The sequence below is a fragment of the Acipenser ruthenus genome, chromosome 3 (genome assembly GCF_902713425.1).
Source record: "Acipenser ruthenus chromosome 3, fAciRut3.2 maternal haplotype, whole genome shotgun sequence".
NCBI lineage: Eukaryota > Metazoa > Chordata > Actinopteri > Acipenseriformes > Acipenseridae > Acipenser > Acipenser ruthenus.
In genome coordinates this window covers 60,988,916-61,010,337 of record NC_081191.1, presented here as the reverse complement: position 1 = coordinate 61,010,337, position 21,422 = coordinate 60,988,916, and the positions used below count along the sequence as shown (strand labels likewise).

At 38.0% G+C, this 21,422-nt stretch overlaps 1 protein-coding gene across 3 annotated transcripts in view; it reads left to right on the top strand.

Moving 5' to 3' along the window:
- Positions 1–21,422, top strand: part of LOC117435492 (transmembrane protein 108-like) — a 137,633-nt gene that overhangs the window by 69,095 nt on the left and 47,116 nt on the right. For all 3 annotated transcript variants that reach the window (XM_034058695.3, XM_059014687.1, XM_034058693.3), the window contains one exon: positions 2,262–2,347. In XM_034058695.3, coding sequence (XP_033914586.3) covers positions 2,308–2,347 — 40 coding nt within the window. In that variant the 5' untranslated portion in view covers positions 2,262–2,307. The remainder of the gene's footprint in view (positions 1–2,261; positions 2,348–21,422) is intronic.

Here is a 21,422-nt window from a genome sequence, read left to right as displayed (position 1 = left end):
TGTGAATTAAAGAAACATAATTTATGAACATCTGTATTAACCATGCTTTAAATGAAACTTCTAAGTCATCAAATGAATAAATTACAAACATACTTACTTTAACGTAGCCTAGTTGGATGGGATGTTTGTTCTGAAGATGTTTTAGCACAGCACTTGTGCTTCCTCCTTTGAATGAAATATTTGCTTGGCATAGTTCCGTTTAAACATGGATGCCATGTTTTAAAATAACAGTAGATGTCGCAAAGTAAAAGACACATTTAACATGAATAACTGTATTCAAACTGAGATGTTTTATTATTATTATTATTATTATTATTATCACTTGAAGACCCCAGAGATGTACCCTACTTAGCTCAATCCAGACGGTTGTCATGCTGATGCGCTATGGAGACCGCACTGTGGTTGATCCCCGGAACCAGCATCGCAGCCGTTGTGTGTGCTGATGCGCTAGGGAGGCAATAAGCTGATTCCTGGAGCCAGCATTACACTTCAGCCATCAACACCAGGCAGAAGGATATCTACATCATCAGATGGAAAGAAACGCAAATGGATGGAGATGCAGATGGATCACATTAGTTTACTGTAAAGCTACGTCTTAGTTGGTGCTCTTCTTGGCGAGAGCTGAGTTCAAATCAGTATGAAGTTTTAACATCTACTCTCATGTAATGGAAATCATGAAGATCTGGATACGTCCAGTGACTGCTGTGAATAGTGCATCTGGCAACAAGGGAAAGACCTTGTGACAGTATGGAGAGACAGCTGACAGGAGGAAAGAGACCCCATTGGGGCTGGCAAGGGTTAGCTACCCTTGTCGGCAGTTTCCAGCTCTGTGTTCTCAAAGGTGAACAGGATGCTGGAGACACCCGCCCAAGGCTTCTAAGAAATTAAAGAGGAAAATATCCCTAGAGTCTGCGAGAGCGAGGGAGGAAGATGACTCCACTTTGGACAACACGGTTAAATACTTAGGAATGGAAACGGATATGAGAATGGAGAGTACTTCACAAAAGACTAGTTCAAGATCTGCAGTTAGCAAAGACATGGAACTCCATGTTTGTGTCTGCGGCTGGAGCAAGGCGACAACGGTCAGGGGTTTGAAGATTCATCAAGGGAGAATGAAATGCCCTTTTGAGGTGTCGTAAGCTAGTCGACAAAACACAGAGGATGGAAGGTGCCCACTTTAAGACCCCAGAGATGTACCCTACTTAGCACAATTCAGATGGTTGTCATGCTGATGCGCTGGGGAGACCGCACTGTGGTTGATCCCCGGTGCCAGCATTGCAGCCATTGTGTGTGCTGATGCGCTGGGGAGGCAAAATAAGCTGATCCCTGGAGCCAGCATTACACTTCAGCCATCAACACCAGGCAGAAGGATAGCTACATCACCAGATTGAAAGAAACACAAATGGATGGAGATGCAGATGGATCACATTAATTTACTGTAAAGCTACATCTTAGTTGGAGTTGAAATCAGCATGAAGTTTTAAGATCTACTCTCATGTAATGGAAATTATGATTATTACACAGCAGTTATTATTATTATTATTATTATTATTATTATTATTATTATTATGATGTTTCCAGTACTTAAAAAGGCTACACAAGTCTAAAGATCTGAAGGGACTAAATGTATTTGTACTATATAGTATTTAAATATGTATTATGGACTTAAAACATTAATATTTGTGATTTTTGAAAAAAATTATTAACCGAAAAAGACCCGGGTATCCGGGTATTTTTCACGGTGGGTACCTGATTCCTGTTTCTGTACCCGTGCCAACCTCTAATATATATATATTAGTGGGTTGCCTAAAAATTTGGTGGGTCGCCTTACTAAAACGTCTGGGAACCACTGCTCTAGATATCCCCCTTTCACTGCCACAGTAAACCTCTTATTTATTTATTTATTTATTTTAATTTGGAATTGTCCATTTTTTTTCTCATTTTCTCCCCAATTTGGAAAGCCCAATTATTTTTTTTATTTCAACCTGGCGACCTCCAGGCTATAGGGCACATCATGCAGTCCACATGGAGTGCCTTTACTGGATGTGCCACTCGGTAGCCCCATAAACCTCTTCTTTTTAAATGTATTTCACATTTCCATAGTACTTCAGGTTTACAAAACTGTTGATCTGCTGTGTTATACTCCTTTATGTTACCTTGGATGCCTTGTATTTTCTGCAGTTTTTTATTTTGTTGTACTCTTTTGATGCAAACTCTTAACTGCATGGCTGATGTCTTTGTTTTGTCATTTTTTCCCCCAGAGAGAATCATGAGTAAAGTGGAGGACAAGCAGGATCAGATGATACCATGAAGAAAAGCTCACAGGTCCTCTATCGCCAACTGCTTAGTAAGTTAAGCATGCATTTAGCTTATTCATATCAGCTTCAAATACTGTTTCGAGGGGGGGGGGGGGCTCCCGAGTGGCGCATCCAGTAAAGGTGCTCCACGTGGCGTGCAGGATGCGCTCTATAGTCTGGACGTCGCGAGTTCGAGTCCAGGCTATTCCACAGCCAATCGTGGACGGGAGCTTCTAGGGGGCGGCGCACAATTGGCCGAGCGTCGCCCGGGGGAGGGAGGGTTAGGTCGGCCAGGGTGTCCACGGCTCACCACGCACCAGCGACCCCTGTAGTCTGGCTGGCGCCTGCGAGCTTGCCTGTAAGCTGCCCGAGAGCTGCGTTGTCCTCCGAAGCTGTAGCTATAGGGTGGCTGCATGGTGAGTCCGCAGTGTGAAAAAAAGCGGTCGGCTGACGGCACACGCTTCGGAGGACATTGTGCATTCGTCTTCGCCCTCCCGAGTCAGCGCAGGGGTGGTAGCGGTGAGCTGAGCTTCAAATAATAATTGGCCATTCCAAATTGGGAGAAAATAATAAAAATAATTGGCAACGACTAAATTTATAAAAAAAAAAAAAGAAAGAGAAATACTGTTTCGAAGGTCTATAAACTAAGTATGGTAGCCAGCTAGTTTAATATTGGCTTTCTACGATGTTTTACAAGCCCAAAAACTCCTTGGAAGTGCCTAACATACATCCATACTGTCACAGGATGGTTTACTATCCTTTGCCGTTACAATTATTATAAGCTTATTAATTGATTTGTGGGTTACATATACTCCATGATTTTGTAACTTGACAGTAACAGGGTGGTCATTATCTTGAACGCACACATACGGCTACTGATTTTCCATTCTTGGGAATAGCAAAAAAACACTTTTTATCAACTTATTAATAATTAAACATATTATATGACATTTGAATATAAATATAATGTTGACAGTTAAAATAAGTAAATTAATAAATATTCTTTCTTTTTTAATTTGTATTAAAGCCAAGATTTTCAATTAGACTCTTGTTGCTGTAATAGTAAATAAAGCACCTGAAGACACTTCAAACCTGTCATGTTTATAAACATCACTTGGCCCATTTACTGGCATTAAAATAAACAGGAAAACCTAAGAATGAAACTACAACAGAAAACAAATGTCCAGCACAGTTGTGAGAATCATATTTACAGTCTTCCACTAACATTTTGAAAAGACCTGTTTATCTTATTACTGGCATTACAAAAACAATAAAAAAAAAAATATGAAACAGTTTAGTAACAGTCCAGTAATGTCATGCGAGAGTAATCCTATGTACAGTACTTCACAATTAAGTTTAGCGTTTTACTGGCATTATGAAAAATATGAAAAGCAAATTTAAAAAAAAGGAATGTTGACTGACTCGTTGCTCTAAACAGGTTCACTGCTGTGTATTACAGATTGTAATATAAATAGCGGCCCTTTTCATATAAACGCATAATTAATCCTCCCAATTGTCTTTGCTAATTCTGCCTCATTATTTGCAAGATTTAACAAGAGGTGTGTCTCCAGACAGAATGTCTTTATGAAACAAACGGTGTGTAGTGTAGTGACTAAATTCTTTACACAGTAAAGCGATAAGTTTTCTTTAAGGAATGTATAGCTAGAAAAATAGAGCTTGTTTCTTCATCGTCAGATAATATAATTTAGTTAAGAAATGGCCATGGTTAAACATTGATAATTATAGCTATATTAAAGGCTGGTAGCGGAAAGAAGTAAACTAAACAATAATGAAATACGCAATTAATTTGGCTTATTTTGGGAAAGCCACACCTACCTTACCTTAGGTCAAAGTTTTTCAGCATAGAAGAATACAGTGCTTTGCCACTGTTGTCGTCTTCTTTGTGTTCTTGTTCTGTACTTGGACTGGCAATATGATCTTTAATGGTATTGACTCGTACATGATCAATCGAATGATAGCAAAACTAGAAGAACAGTATTCACATATCCGACCCTATAAAATGTGATAGTTAAACGAGTGTGTGTGACGCATATCTTATTATTTCATCTGATTTGACGTCTATGTAGGTGAGCACGTTGTAACCTGCCGCCTACCACCCAAACAACCCTCTGCCCTGCGCGCACACACACACACACACACACACACACACACACACACACACACACACACACACACATTTCGTACAGAAAGAAAAATATGATTTGGGTTTGAGGAACTGTACAGGGAGACGTTAATTCTTTCATTGAAATTATGTTAGCATGCGCGTTGGGGGAATAACACAGCAGTAAAAGACAAAAACTTGTCTCTTTTTTCAGGGAAGACAAAAAAGATACAATGTCAAAAATACATAGCTGAAAGGGCTATGTTTTAAAATAAGTAGGCTTCCATTTATTATTATTATTTTTATTATTATTTATTTCTTAGCAGACGCCCTTATCCAGGGCGACTTACAATCGTAAGCAAATACTGTAGTTGGTTTTGTTGGTACAGTACTATATTTTCAACAGAAATAGTATTTTAATTCAGAATGACATGATTCTGAAAATATCACTTGCCAAAAGAGGCGACTGAACATGTGAACTGTAATACAGTACATACTTTTAAATCCGATACGTATTGTAGCAGTATGTAAAATTCCCCATTAAAGACCCAACAGCAAAATGAAATAAAAAATGTTACCCATGCACAGAACTGCGTAAAACATAAAAGGCAATGCAGTTTAGCAAAAGATTAAATAAAAACACAAGTTTCCAGAATTAAAACAGTATCCAAAGTAAGTATTCCAAATTGCAGAATGCAAATGAAAATGCACAACTAAAGATCACAGATTTAAAAGAAAAATGCATCACAGTATCTAAACTGTTTAATGATTAACTTTTACATTACCGTGCCTTGTCTTGTTCGCTTTGTTTTTGGAGGAAGCGCTGTGTAACTGCAGTGCAAAATAAATACAGACTGATTTGTCATGCCAGAAAAAAAAAAAAAAACGCCGGCTGTGACGGTTAAACAAGTCAATTGTAACATTGAAGAGATGGGCTTTGTATCAGAAAACTGGTGACAGAGTCAGAAATCGCATGTGATGGTTAAGTACATTAATTTGTTACATATATATATATATATATATATAATGGGGATTGATTTTATTCTTAATATAGGGACGGTAAAACATGATTGACATGTATCTGAGTGTCGTATATCCGAGTGCTGACTGTATCCCACTATCCTCATATAGATAATGTCAGAATTTTCAACATAGTCTTTTTATTTATATATATATATATATATATATATATATATATATATATATATATATATATATATATATATAAATGCTCTCTGCACACTCTTAAGCTCAGGGGAGACGTTCAGGACATAAAGATGTTTCGGACTCCTGTAAGTGGATTGTTCATGCACTGGGCTTGCAATGTATCCAGATTTTTTAATAATCAAGAAAATCACACAGACTCATTTAATTTGAAGTTTCAACGACTCAGAGTAGTTACAGACTACTTCGAATCCCAGCTGACAAGCAGCCTGAGCGTTTCCAGTGCCTTTACAGATTTAACAGCATTAATACTTCAAAACAGTAATACAGATACTTGACTGCAGTTTTACCTTGGTTTTTCCCTCCATTGGATACATCAGGAGTCCCAATTAAATCTGATCATCAATCTGCCTTGATAGTTCCTATCTTTGAATTAATGATATTTTCTAGAAGGATCCGGTCAACTGAATGTGAGCTCATGGTTCACTACTTCCACCCCTCCTTTCCCTAAAAATTAGGTGAACTGGAGTTCACAGGGTCCTTGCTACCAAATACAAGTATATGTGTATATATGAGAGATGTTTTAATATGTAACACCAGATCTATTTAATGATATTAACCTGGGTCAAAAAAATATATATGTCCCTCTTAGTTGCATATTATGTTACCTTTTCAGTGTGTTGTCAATGGGTCATTGTATTTGACAAAGAGTGTAGGGGTTTATCATAAGCCTTTGAATAAGACCACTAAGCATACAGTGGCCAGTCCAGTTATTTTCGTTTAAATTCAGGCTATAATAAACATGTTAAATATAATAGCCTTATATTAACTTGTACCATGCTTGGACCAAGCCTGATCTATCTAAAATTCGCCTGCACAAGCAGGTTTCAGACACCCTGTTTACTTGCCAAGGCTAGTGTTTTAATTAATATGAAACTCCACTGTAAGCACTTTAACAAATTCACCGCATGAAGTCATTTTTTGGCTGATTCAATAGACACCTGGACTGGTATCTTTTCAGATAATACAAAAAAAAAACGCTTACATCCTAACTTTTTATAACTAAGCTCTCATTATTTTCTTATAATATAATGAGATACATACTCCTGTCTTTCTTAAAGCACCTTCCGTTAGTTATCATTCAAGGATCGCAAATCCCGCTTTTAAGAGCCTACTCTAATGTCCCTTCCAGAACTCTACTGTGTGTCTCAGACAAACATTTAATTCTTTCACTTTTAAATTCTTCAGTTTCCCTGTAAATAAATACCTTTGTTTCTTACTGCAGTAAACCCTTTATATAAACTAAACAGGTGTATTTTTTGGTTTAATTGATAATGTTATGTCTTAAAGACTTTTTGTTTAGTTGGAGAAACTGAACTAATTCTTAAATTGATTAAATTAAATTAAATTAACATTATCGCAAATGTGTGTTAACAATATGTTTGCAATATTGTCAACGCCATGCTTCTGTTATAATAAACTTTTACTATGTTCTTTCAACAGTTTATCTTTAAATTGCATTATAAGATGTATTTCTAATTAAATTACTTCAGTATAACAGTTGCTCCTAGAATTTGTAATATTATTTTACTCCATTGATAAATCTTTCAAGATTTTAATGGAAGGTCCAGTTATTTATATCTAAATTCAGGCTAGCATTAATATACCAGAATTCCATAGTGCTACAGTGACTGAACTAAGTCTGACCTTCTTCAGTGTTCATACAAAATCAATAAGACAACCTTAGCTTTTTGCCAATTTTAGGGCTGATTAATATGAAACACTATCATAAGCATTTTTCAGTACTCATTATTTCAAACCAATATCTAACTTAACATTTTAACACATCCTACACTTTCCATTCCCATCTCTTCCTGCCAGGTTCTAATTAATTTCTGTCATATTAGAAAATGATTATTGCAAGATAAACTCCTATCTTCTGTTATCCGAAAGGTATTTCCATTTGTTAATATTAACAAGATCGCTCATTGTAACAATCTTGTAACAATTGTAAGTCGCCCTGGATAAGGACGTCTGCTAAGAAATAAATAATAATAATAATAATTATAGAGAGGATCATGGCTTTTAAATTGCTGACCATCAAAAATCCCCAGTCCCCCATCAGCCAAAACCAATGAGTCATCTTCAACACTGCTTTTACTACAAGCAGGTGAGAACGAGGTACAACATTAGTTGTATTCCTTCAGCAAGTTTACTATTAGAGTTACAGTTTATACTTTAAATGATTTTATAGCATGTAGTTCTAATTCAGATATGTCAATATAGCAATTTCTTATAAACTGCAATTCTATTACTTCATTGATATAAACAGAAGGCAAAAGGTTAATTTTTAATTAGCAGAAAATGCAACCTTGAATATTAAAACTTAGGACTGCCCATACATTTACTTAATGTTATAATATTAGGTTTCTTATTTATTTAAATACTTTTGTTTTTTTTCTTACTATAGTCAAACCTAGTTCAATTGCTTCTAGCATATTAACTGTGCTCCATAGATTCTGCCATTCTGCTCTCGCTGGATCAGAATGTATTGAGACTCTGAGTCTAATTAAAAAAAGATGCTTTTGCCTGATAAGGGAGGTTTGGAACTTTCAGCAGGTCAGTCTGACCTTCAACGCAATGAACTTCTCCACACAGGCCTTACACAGATCTGCTAATAATATTTTGTACTGGTTTCATATTCTTTAAAGGTCACATTCAAGCGAGGTTTCCTTCCTCTAACACAAACCCTTAAACTGCAAACAAAATGACTGAACATTTAAAACCTTGGTCAAGGAATAGAAAAAGGAACATTCAGATAATTACCATCAATGAGAATGGCAAATGCATACCATTTCCCCAGAGGAGCTTATATCCCACAACACATTCATTCAAATCCAACGAGAGCAAGACTGGCAGAATTGCACTGTCCCAAATTGCTCTGTGTTGCTAAGCAGTTGCTAATTCTCCAAATTCAGCTGTTTAATTGAAATGTAAAACTTCATTTGTATTTGATTTTCAACATATTTTTTGATGCTTTCAGAAGAGGAAAAAAAAGTAGGCCTTATATATTTAATCAGCGGTGTCTCTCTGTTGCGGTTTCTGAAAATATAGTCCATTAGACTTTACTGAAGGGACTTATCAGGAAAACACCATTTACAGTCAACATCATTTTATCGTTACTGAAGATAAAATAAATCACATTTTCACAAAAGAATGTGCTGGAGCAAAAATAATCAGAAATCAGATGCCCTAATAAAAATATCCCATTGCTGTTCACAAGCGACAAAGAATATGTGTGAACACAGTCCTGAAACTTTAAAGATGTAATATGTAGCAAAGACAAAGATATAAACATTTATCAAATGGCCTCCTGAACTCAATACAGTTGATAAATGAATGGTATGAAACCACAATCAATTCTGCTATCTGGTGCGCAGTAGCCACTCTAATATAAAATAGTACCATAACATGTAAACAAATACAACATAAATAAAACCATTGAACCATTAAACTGACACATTATAAATAAAATTCACAGTGGGGCTCAGTGAAATATGTAATTTATCATTGCTTAGAAGAGGACCCATAGAAGACGGCCTCCATTAGTTATTATTCCTTACCTCTTAGGAGACATGTCATGTCTTATACATGATAGAAAGGAAGGATAGCAGTACAGTTGTCAAAGTGTGTTACTGCATATTACAATGATAGAATTTGTAGTAATGTTTAAAATATATCTGTGAAAAATCTGATTATGACAAATATATGTGCAGGGCTCTCCCCAGTTGAAAAACCCAGAGCCGCCCGTCTTGCAGATGCTAGTGTGCCTGTAACGATAAGGCTTGATTGTGCTGCTAGCAGACTAGATCACTTGCGCGCGCTGGGTGAAAAATCAATCTTGGAACCACATGACAGCTGTGTTGCTGTGCTACGTCTTGACACTACATTTAACCAATCAGAGAGTTGAAGGGGTGGGTTTTCTGTTTTAAGCACCTCAAGAGGCTGAAACGTTAAATTGACTGCTAAAAAAATAACTGCTTATTTTCTAAGCAAAAATAGTGACAATGAATGTGGAAATTACCAAACCGAAATGGACAATGAAAAAAGAAAAATACGTTGTGATAGTGGGTATGATGTTATGTGGGGAATAAAATGGAAATTGATTTTTTACAGCAAGGAATTGAGTGGTATGATATGCAAGCTCTGCCAGAAACACAAAAAAGATTGTAAAGGATAATGGGGTAAATGGAGCCTGTGTATGAATTAGGGTGGGTTATTATTCATTATTCAATTTCTTATTATTATTCAATTATTATTTATTTAAGGTAAGACAATTTTATTTTTCCATTAAAAGTGCTCCTGGCTATAATGCTTTGCCACCCAGCTATACAGAATTCCTGGGGAGAACCCTGATGTGGAACCTTTAAAAATCCACCCTATTCACTTTTACATCTGGTTTCATTGATGCCTATGAGCACAAGTCTTATACTACTATACCTATTTATTATAGGTATCTATTTAGGAATTTAGTGGTGCCAGCAGACTTTTCATACTTGATGAAAGCATTAGTACCTCATGAGGTACAGTAAAATGCTTGTGAAACCAGCCATTAGTGTACTGTTTGCAGTGCATTACTTCCATTTAACTTACATTGGTGAGATACAGGACTGTTTGAAACTAGGTTTTGAACACCTTTTGTTGTTACTCAAATGACAGATATTTGAAATACTCCTTGTCACAAACCACAGATGGTAATTAACTGTCTAATTTCCTGACACCAGTCATCTCACTTAAATTCCTACAATACCTGTTGGATTTCCAAGTGATGTTTTTTGTATGAAAAGCAGTTCACCAGTTAGTAGCATTCAAATATGCACTTTTCAGTCTAGGCATAGTAATATTTCAGGCTTCAGCATCTGCACTATCGATAGCAAATTGCTCATAACTTTCTGAATTAAATTTCAAGCAGGATGATAATTTGTCAAAGCTGCAAGAGACATAAGAACAAAGTTAACTCTAAATTAGAAACTTGCAAAACACTTGGAGTAAGGACAGAAACCAGAAGGAAACTGAGATCACTTCTGAAAGATGCTTAAACTGTTTTACAAACTTTCCTCTACTGTTTCCTTTTGGGAAGTTCAGTTTGAAATCTGTAGCAAAGAATGGCCCACAGTGTTCTTGCAACCATTTGCTGATACCTTATCCTCAGTCAATACCAAACTCAGCAATCTGGATAAACGGGTGTCCAACATTGAGCAATAGAAGCAAGGTACCGCAGTTACAGTGTTTTCCTCCAATCCTGCAGTAAACTCAGCCACTCCAGCAGCTAAAGCCAATTCCGGTTTTATACCAACCCCGGTCCCTACAGTGGAGCCTCCGATCTACAACCTTGCAACTGCCACAACATATGGTTCAGCCGCCTCCGCCTCTTCTCGAAATTTAGACATTAGTCATGGAAGCACATCTATGGGGTCATCTTTGGTCAAAGAAATGAATACTTTTCTTTTGTGATAACAAATATACAGTTCATATTATCAATAAAGGCTTTTCCAGTTCACCTCTTATTATGCAATTACTGCGGCGGTTAATATGGATTTCAGTATCAAATAATGTTCTAATCCAAGCACGCCATCTACCGGGCATTTATAATAATGCAGCTGACACGCTTTCTCGTTTACAGATTTCGTAGTCTGGTCCCTACAGCTCTGCCAACTCCAGCAGTAACACCCCAGTTCAACCAGCTAATTTTCAACTGAACCCAACTATCAGCGGACTACTCAATGCAGTGCAAGCATACATGACTGCAGCACTGGCCCCTTCCACCAGATGCTCTTATTCCACCAGCTGGACCACCTATTTGACTTTCTGCTCTCAAAGCAGGATTAATCCAACCCCATTCAACCAGGACTGGATTATGGCTTTTATAGTGCACGTAAATGACTCTTTACATCTTGCACCAGCTACAATCAAATCAAATCTGTCAGGAATACAATACCAATTTCGCTTGATGTCCATTACCTCCCCAACTCTCCTATCAATACCAGCTGTCCGTATCCTCCTGCGCAGAATCTCTAAGAGTTCTCTGACCACTTCTCCTTCTTGCCTGCCTATCTCTATAGATATTCTGAGCAATTTGACTTCAGTGCTCTTTCAAGGCTGCTTCTCTACATATCATGACTTAACAATGGAAACTATATGTCTAACTGCGTTTTTTTTTTTTTTAAGATGCTCCGAATATGCAGTTCCTTCTATTGCCAACTTTTCTAGGCTAGGTATTCGCTGCAGTGATATCACGCTCATCTTAGATTCACACTTTATCCTCATTCTGCGCATTTCCAAAACGTATCAGCTTCGGCAAGGTCAGTTTATTCCATGCAGAAATATATCGTAGAACGCAAACCTATTTCAAATTCTGACCCCCTGTTCATTGATTCAAGCCAGACTGTTATATCCAGACATTGGTTCACATCCCATCTGTCCACGTTGGTTTCCAGAGCAGGACTTCCCCCGCAATTCTATACGCCTCATTCATTCAGAATTGGGGCAGCCACATCAGCAGCAAGAACAAAGATTAACCAGCATCTAATTAAAAATATGGGCTGCTGGACCTCATCAGCAGTTGAATCATACATATGTTCTTCCCCATCTGAGACATCTTCTGCACATCAGTCTATTGCTAATATGCCTGAACCACCAAAGGTTTCCCCCGAAAAAGAAAGGGTTTATTTTCCTTTCTACTGAGCAGAGAGTCTTCACATAGTCAGTAGGGAGCCAGTTTCTAACCTTGTTTGTTGTGTTAAATGTATTCTTTCTTTCTTTCTTTGTTGGTTATTTTTGTTTGTCTGCACTTGTAGGAATCTTTAGCGGGGACCCGGGGGTCCATCCTTTGGGGGGTTAGTGAGTCGCACTTCCCTGACCTTTGTGCAAGCTACGCTTCCTTTACATACACAAGGGAAGTTCTCTTAGTGAGTCAGAGGGGACCCCCGGCCAAACCCAACCTTTTAGCATCTCGTGCACTATTGCTCCCCTTGCAATCCGAGGATCTAAGCTTATTCTAGCTAACCTTGCAGAAGGAGCTCTTCCTTCGTAACATGAGGCAAGCGTCTTGTTTTCAGGTTCTCTGTCTTATATGGTTTCAATCTTTACTAACTCTATGTCCCTGCGGGTGCTGGGCACCTAGCCTTGGAGTTAGCCACATCACGACGCAGCCCTCTCATAATCTGCGGCGGTGACCTCACCACGACGCGGACCTCGTCCTGCCAAGGACTTGGTCCTAACGGTGGGTGGCTTTCCGAGAAGTCAGGCGACATCACTACAGGAAGCCTGGCTCCTGCCCCATGAACTGGTTTTACAATAACAATGGTTGAAGAGGAAAAGACCTGTGCTGCAGCTGATGATTCTTTGTGATCCCTTTCTAACCATTTCTTACCATTTCATGTCCCTCTAAACATCACCTCGTGAGTCACCTCTATTGACCTCCTTTAAAAGGTACGCTTTTGCTGCTAACCAGGCTCTGCCCAAGCGGCTTCAGCAGAAGAAGTAAAAAGCACTGCCAACTGACCTCTGTCGTATGATTGTCTGAGATTGACCTCCCTCAAGAGATTAACAGTCACTTTATTGCAGACTGTTATCTTTCTCCAAGACAGCTCTGGTTCTAATAAGGTATGTTTCAGTAACTAAATGAAGCACTGGGAATAGTCGGGAAGTAACTAATGACAAGCCAAGCATGGCCCAATCAGCTCTTTCCAGCTGGAGTCTTGGTTGTTCTTGTTCCCATTAGACCTTTGTTTCTTCGACAGCAACTTGTTATCGTTTCTTCTTGCCTTTTAAGTTTGAATGGTGCTAAACACTCTCAAAAATTGCAGGATATGCTGCTTGAGCTGAGTGTGACTCCACTTAATAAATGAGATTTGATTGGTTTTAAAAATGCTGTGCAAGAAATCATACACAGAGACTGCAATCATGCTGCAAGCTAATAGATTTTTTTTTTTTTTTTTTGTCCAACCTTTTCCAACCAAATACTTTTGACCAATTTGGGTCCCCCTGAGAATCTACAAAATTACGTTCATGGGTGGTCCTCTTCCTGTTGAATATAAAGGACTTTGCTAATTCCCCTAAACTCAAAAGCTTGCAGTTTCTCAATTACCATTCCTGGGCCCTTTACTGTTCTTATATACCAACAAACTGCTGACATCATGTTGCCCATTCCTGTTGATGTTATCTCTCTGTTTACAGTAATTACAATCTAACAGACATCATCTCATTAACCCATTATCTCTGACCACATATCTACAAAAATGTTTGTTTGTACCCCTAGCAAGAAGTCCCAGGCACATAACTCTTGGGCTGTGTTCCAGCTGGAAGAGATCCTCAATATAAACTGTTGGGTATCTCCTAAGCACATCAAATCAAGCACACCAGGTTTTTTTTTGAAAGGTTAGATTTAAAAAAAAAAAAACATTACACAAGACTGAATTTTCCAAGGAGACCCATGTAGCTAATGGATGTCCAAAATGGTTAGGATTTATGGAATTATTTTGTTAGCTATAATAACTTTAAGCTCTGTTGATAATGCCCCTTCAGTAGAGTAAAATAACCTAGTATATGAGTCATAAAGTATGAAGTCATACCTAATTATTACAGAACAATGGAAAATATGTGGTGCTGATTGACAGTGTTCTTTTTTGTTTTCATTTTATTTTAATTTGGTTTTCATTTTAGCTATTTTTTGGAATTCCTTCCTTCTCATATTTCTTAAGTCTGATTGATATGGATCATTGAGTTTTAACTGAAAAACTGTTCACCATCACCAGTCAATCAGTATTCATCATCATGGGCAGTTATGTTCAGCCAGTATACTCATAGTTTAATTTACAAATGTAAGACAGGAGGGACTAAATGTTTTCAAGATACATTTTCTTGGTACAGTACTTGGACCAAGTACTGCTGAATAGTGCTGATGTTTGTGGTGCCCTTGACATCCTCAATCAATCATCTGGTGAATCTGATTCATTGTGGTGCCGTGAGGTACGATAGGAGTTTAGAATTACCTGAATTGGACTCGATTTAGAGTGCCTAGTAAATATTGTCTTCCTGTGGATATTAACTGTTAAGGCAGCTGCTGGGAGTTCATTTACTGTAGTGTTTTTGTAGAATTACAGTGAGTATCAGTGGCCAACAAGGTTTGTACTGTCCTTTCAGTAAGCAATTCTTTTTAACCTCTGGTGGGAGTACAAGTGTAAAGTAAGCAGTGTGGGGCCAGAGTGGAATACTACTTCCTTAGGAAACAAAAATGCTGTGGAGACCAGACCAGACCTTGATCTTAGAAACCCCCTGCTGGAGAGGGCATGGGAATTTTTAATAGGACACAAAAAAGAAAACCATTCGACCAAGACTATTTAAATTAAATTGAATATATTATATTGAGTAGGGGCCGACAAAGACCTATTCAGGAACATTAAACTGAAATTACGTGATTTAGCTGTGATTTAAAATCAGGTTTTTGTTTACAGGTCTAAATACTGAGCCATGTTGCTTTCTTTTTAAAGATACAAGCATAATGCATTTCTGTCAAACCTTAATAATCAGAACCGCTCACAGTTTCATAACAGCAAGGCACCAGTGTGCACCTTTTATGGTGGCTGCTTTATAGAGGTTGAAGGTCATCTTTTTATTGCTTTTGACTTCATCTGCCTTTTTTTTATACCATGTCACTCCACTGGTTCCTAGTGAGAACAGTAACACTAAGCTCCATTTCAGAAAGCCCCACCTGATGAACTGGGAAGTGTGATTGGCTACCATCAAATTCTTTGATAAGTATACAACACTGTCAAAGCCTTGTGGATTGAGGGTAGTTATCTAATGTATTGTTAAAAGATGTTTTTGCAGCTGGACCATTTTCTACTATGTTAAATAGTAGATGTATCTTGTAATCATGAAAGTGATCAATATGCATATGATGACACTAATACTGTCAAGAGTTCATCGAAGTTACTGATAATTTAATTTACAGATTTTTGCTATTACAGTTATAATGCTGTGAAGCTCACAACCACACAGACAAACTAAACCATAGACATCCTCCTAATCTTGTTCAGAATGTAATATATAGGTGCTTGTTCTTGAACTGTCCTCTGAAGCTTATTTCAGCATCTGCAGCAGTGGTAGCAGCTAAGGATTTTCATGGCAGCAGGGCACTGTAAGGGTAGGAGCGAAGGAAGCAATTCTACAGTAATTAATAACACAGTGTAACAATTTTTTTTTTTTTTTTGGTTCCTGGGTATTAAGTGTTATTTCCTAATTCCTTATGCCTCAAAAGTATAGAAAATGGCTATTATTCCCCACAAACTTTGCTTTTGTGACCAGGACAGTGATATTTTGAAATGTACCTATTTTCCAGAACATTCCACATAGATTCAGTGCTGAGTAAACTTGGAGTAACTTCTAGAACTTTCTAGAACTTTCCAGTAATATAAATAGTAGTATAAATACAGGGGCCTTAAGCCCACCAGTTCAGTTTAGTTCCAGCTGCCTAAGTGGATACATATCTGCATTTTTCTGAGATGGCATCAAGGTCATAGTAGACTTCAAAATGGTGGCATTCCTGATGGGTCTCCAAGGCGGTTTTACCAAGTTTCCCTGCTATCTTTGCCTTTGGGACAGCAGGGACACCAAGGCGCACTACCACAGGCGGGACTGGCCACAGCGGACCGAGTTCTCTGTGTGGAGGAACAACGTCAAGTGGGAGCCACTGGTGGACCCCCAGAAGGTGCTGATGCCACCACTGCACATCAAATTGGGCCTTATGAAACAATTTGTCAGAGCTCTAGATAAGGAGTCGGCAGCCTTCAAGTACCTTCAAGACTTTTTCCCTAAGCTGTCTGAGGCAAAGGTCAAAGCCGGTGCCTTCGTCGGACCACAGATAAAGAAGATCCTGGAGTGCAATGAATTCCCCAAGAAGTTCACTAGTAAGGAGAAAGCGGCTTGGAACAGCTTTGTCGCAGTGGTTCGGGGCTTCCTGGGCAATCACAAGGCCGAAAACTATGTGGAGCTGGTTGAGACTCTGGTGAAGAACTACGGCACAATGGGCTGTGGGTTGTCCCTAAAAGTCCATATCCTTGATGCTCATCTTGATAAATTCAAGGAGAACATGGGAGCGTACTCGGAGGAGCAAGGCGAGCGCTTCCACCAGGATATACTGGACTTTGAACGCCGCTACCAAGGACAGTATAACGAGAACATGATGGGAGACTACATTTGGGGGCTGATTCGTGAAAGTGATTTACAGTATAATCGTAAATCTCGAAAAACTACTCACTTCTAAATCTTTTGTAGTCATTTTTGTATTACTTTAGTATAAATACATGTTAATTTGGATTCATATGTTGTTTTTTTTTTACTTTATGTGAACGAAAAGACACAAATTCGCCCGTTTTCTCATTGGAAATAGGTAAATTTCAAAATATCACTGTCCTGGTCACAAAAGCAAAGTTTGTGGGGAATAATAGCCATTTTCTATACTTTTGAGGCATAAGCAATTAGGAAATAACACTTACTACCCAGGAACAAAAATTGTGTTACATAGTGTAATTAATGTAATACTTGCTTTGAAACACCATTTACTCTTACCATGTCTAATCCATTTATGTGCTTGTTTTGTTACTTCATGTGCACCTAGCGCAATACTTTATTATGCCTTTCTTGGACCCATTCCAAGCTTGTCTGCCGGTTCCAGGTACAGTAGCTTGTGTGACCCATGTATAGTACTGAACATTGTGCCAGAGCTTGAATAAAAGCTCAGCACTCTTAAAGGGTAGATGTAAGCTTTTATTTGGCTATCTCTCAAGGGACAATGAATCATGGCATAAATCTGTTCAGAACATAAACTGGAAATATGCTGGTTTGCTGTTGTAAGGGAGTCAGCTGTTGGAGTGCAGAGGAGATTTATGTTAGCTTGGCCTAAAGGAATACTTTATATCCTCTACCTGGTTTGTATCCTATTATGGGTGTTCATTCTCTATATTGTTTTTTCTGCTTGTCAACCTTTGGGTCTGGTTCTGAAAAGACTTAAGATTTCTAAAACCACCTCATTTCAGATATGTAGCTTTTAAGAGCCACACTAGATGATTTAAGAAATATAATTTTATTTTGAGCAACAGTGTTTTAATTTAAGAGATACAGAATTATGTTATCTACCATCTATTAATTTACTATGGCAGTGGATGTCTTACTCCAGAGTCACAATGAGCTGTATGGCTTATTACCCCTTCCTCGCTTCCAGTGTGTGGGACTGAGCAAACAACACAGCTTTCCAGGGCAATTTTATGTGATTTTATCACGCTGTGCAATTTTATTTTTTGAACCAGTGTGTATTAACCGCACAGCTGTTTCAGAAAATGGAGCAGTCAATGAGCAAAAAAATGTGGACTTTACAAGGACATTATGGTTAGCTGTTATATTGTATTATAGATGAGGCGGCTGGGCATTATTTGAGTTATTTGTAGTATATTTGGCTGGAAGGTCACTAATGCAGTGATTTGCAGAAAATGGTGGTATTTATACACAACATAATTCCCCTAACACTATGTGCTCACAGGCAGGTACTCACCTTAAAGACAGGTACTATGTGTATTTACAAATTATCATGTACCTAAACACAATGGCCAGTCACAGGTGTTATTACCTGTCGCCCCATTGTGACCTGTTGAGGTGGCAAATTTCAGAGGCCCTAATCCCTTTCAAAGAAAAAAAAATAACACACAAACAATATTTTTGTGGATTTACTTTATAGGGACCCCAAGTACACAATTTCTATAGTTTTCTTTTAATGCCATTTAATAACTGATTTGGGGTTCCAGGTTACTGAAATGTTTTCCTAAATTAGCTGGTCCACAACACCGGTTGTATTTTTTGTTTGTTTTGTCTTAAACTTATTTTCCTGGCAATACAGTTTTGAAGAGATGAATTGGCTCAGCTCTGTGTTGTGGTAAGCAACCTGTCTGCTACATACTGTATGGTCTATGAGCCTTCTTATCATAACTATCGTATGGGTTAGTCTTGAATTATGTTGGCTTAAAAAAATAAAATGAGAGAGAGGGGCTGGTGCTATGAGACATTTGTCTCTAGAGTTCATATGATATTCTCACCAGTAAAGGCATTTTACATTTCTACACAGACATTTATGTATTGAGCAAGTTCTTTTTCACATCTACTGAAAAGATACAAAACATCTTCTCTAAAACTGTGATCCCCAGTCTGTTTGGGCTATTTCAGCACAGTTAAGCACCAGTTGGTTCTACCCAGTGCCAATATAAAATCTCAAGTGACAGAAAGATAAGAGAAATTAGAATTACAGTGAAACTCTGATACAACATACTGCCTTGGGACAGTAAAAACAGTATGTTATAACAGAGGTATGTATTAACCAGATACATGCACATACCTGCCAAATCAGCACAAAAATCAAAACCTGTGTAACAGTGCTTAAATTGATTTGCATCCACACTAAACACGGTTCATAACTGAGTTCAACAAACGAGTTTGAAACAACCGACAACCGACTACGAACACGGTTGTTGGCATAACTGGGTTAGATAAACTGGTTTAACTGTAATCTGGACCTGAACCGTGCTCGAGTCTGGTTACACAGTATCCTCCGATATCCCCAAGTGCTTTGCTGTAGTACGTTGCCATAATCCCACTGGTTGCATGAGACGAAAATAAAGAAAAGACAAGCCCGAATTAAAATACAGCAGGATTTATTCTTGTCATATTCCATTGGTAATGTACTGTAGTACACAAAACTTAAAAGTTGTCCAAAACTCTTTTTAAACTATCTTAGATCACATATTAGCAAGTTAAAGGTCTTTATTTAGACTTTTAATTAAATTAAAGAACGTCTTATCCGCCCCAGATATTCCCTTTGTGCAAATGCCCATCTAATTTATTTACTATGGCGTGGGCATTTTTACCCCCATACAAATTATTCCCCTTGTGATTACTTAGGCACTTTTCATAGCTCCTCCGTTCTGCTCCAGTGTTCAATGAAAATAAACAACACCATTTACAAGGGGGAAAAAAAGAAAGAAGAATGTGTATACATTACAGTGGTTTCTGGGATACAGTCATCCAGCAAAGTATTTTTTCAACAACAGCTGGGTTAAACTAACCCAGTTTCATTACGGCAATCTGGACGCTCTAATACTGTTGGGCTGGGGTTCAGGTAAATCGGTTTTGAACTTGGTTGTCGATTTTTTTGCTCTAATGTGGACAAGGCCTTAGACGACTGCCTCAGCGACTGCTGCTTTTTAAACTTGAGCTCTTTGACAACAAATTCTGACTGCTTTCATCCCTTTAAGATTTCTCCAATAATGTACAGTTTGTCCTTAAGTGAAATTGACGATCGTTTAGTGCTGGCCATGATAATACTGCATAAATTACAGTAATAGAGAGCAAGGTCAAGTTCAAACAGCAAGAAGTAGGCCTACGAGTACGCAATATGCGCAGCACACTGTGTGCCATCGCGGTACGTGCGTAATAACGGGAAGTATGCACTATCAGAGTAGGTACTAAAAGGAGAATTTGAACAGGATTTAAAACAATTTTATTCGGTTCCATGATACTGGTTCTTTATATCAGTGTGTACGTTATATCCCAGGTATGTTGTAAATACGTGTGACTGTATTTAATAGACAATTACGGTAAGTGGTGGTCTTCATTTTAAAAAAAAAAAGCAGTACAGTATGCAGTTGATTGCTATAGTCATGTTTGCAGCTGTCAAATTTGAATGTATGTGGAACAAATGTAGGTTGTGGACAAGCAGGCACTCCAGCCTCAAAAAGGGAATCATAAATTGATGCATGAACTGAAAATGGGGGAAATGCACTACGCTGTGCAAAAAGGGGATGCTATGTTTTTGTCAAGTTAGCATTTGGACTGAAGTTTGTTGTTCCACTACTTCTTTCTAGTTAACTGACCCTGGGTATTGGCTCTGTGTGTACTGCAGTATGACTCAGTAAACACTGCTTTAGATTGTCATTCAGAGTGCTTTCTGGAGTGTCAGCCCATAACTTTGTGCTTGCGGTTCCCTAGAACTCCTTTCACTAGCACCACATTATTAAGTGAAGGAAAGTGGTGTTGGCACTGTGTGGGTAGCATACCTGACAAGTTTCATTCCCCTGGTGTTGGACGTTTCTGAACTTAAAACCACCTTGTGAGAAGACAGGCTATGCTACTCTTTAAATAACAAATGGAACATCATGCCTGCTTTATATTTTATCAGACAACTCACTCATTTTTATCATACTGAGCTTGCATGCCCCAGGGTAGATTATCTCTCTGTATAGGAACTTCTCACAAGCAGTTAAGGTTTACTGGCGTGTAATGTTGAAGCACTTCCTATTTTTAGATAGTGGCTAAAACTATTTTTAAGTGTTGCTTTTCAAATATCTATGGTAGAAGTAACTCTACAATAACTTGATAATGCTTTGCTATAAATCAAATAGACATTTATTAAACACACATTATGCAGAAAACCTTCAAGATCTCAAAAACCACAAAGTGGAGTGTGTTTCCATGGAAAATGGACTGAGTCATATAGGAGGAGCATCAGTATAGCACATTATCAAAAGGGGAATGCTGTATAATACAAAGACAGCAGACGACTAGAAATAAGTGTCCTTTGTTAGTGATCTATGCAGTGAAGGTTTAACTAATCCACAGCTGAAATTATTAACCAGTATTTCAGTATTGTGACCATTTTTAAAAAAAAAACAATAATCATGTTAATACAATGTAAATTACATTCAGGTTACACTGAGGTTTGAACTGGGGAAATC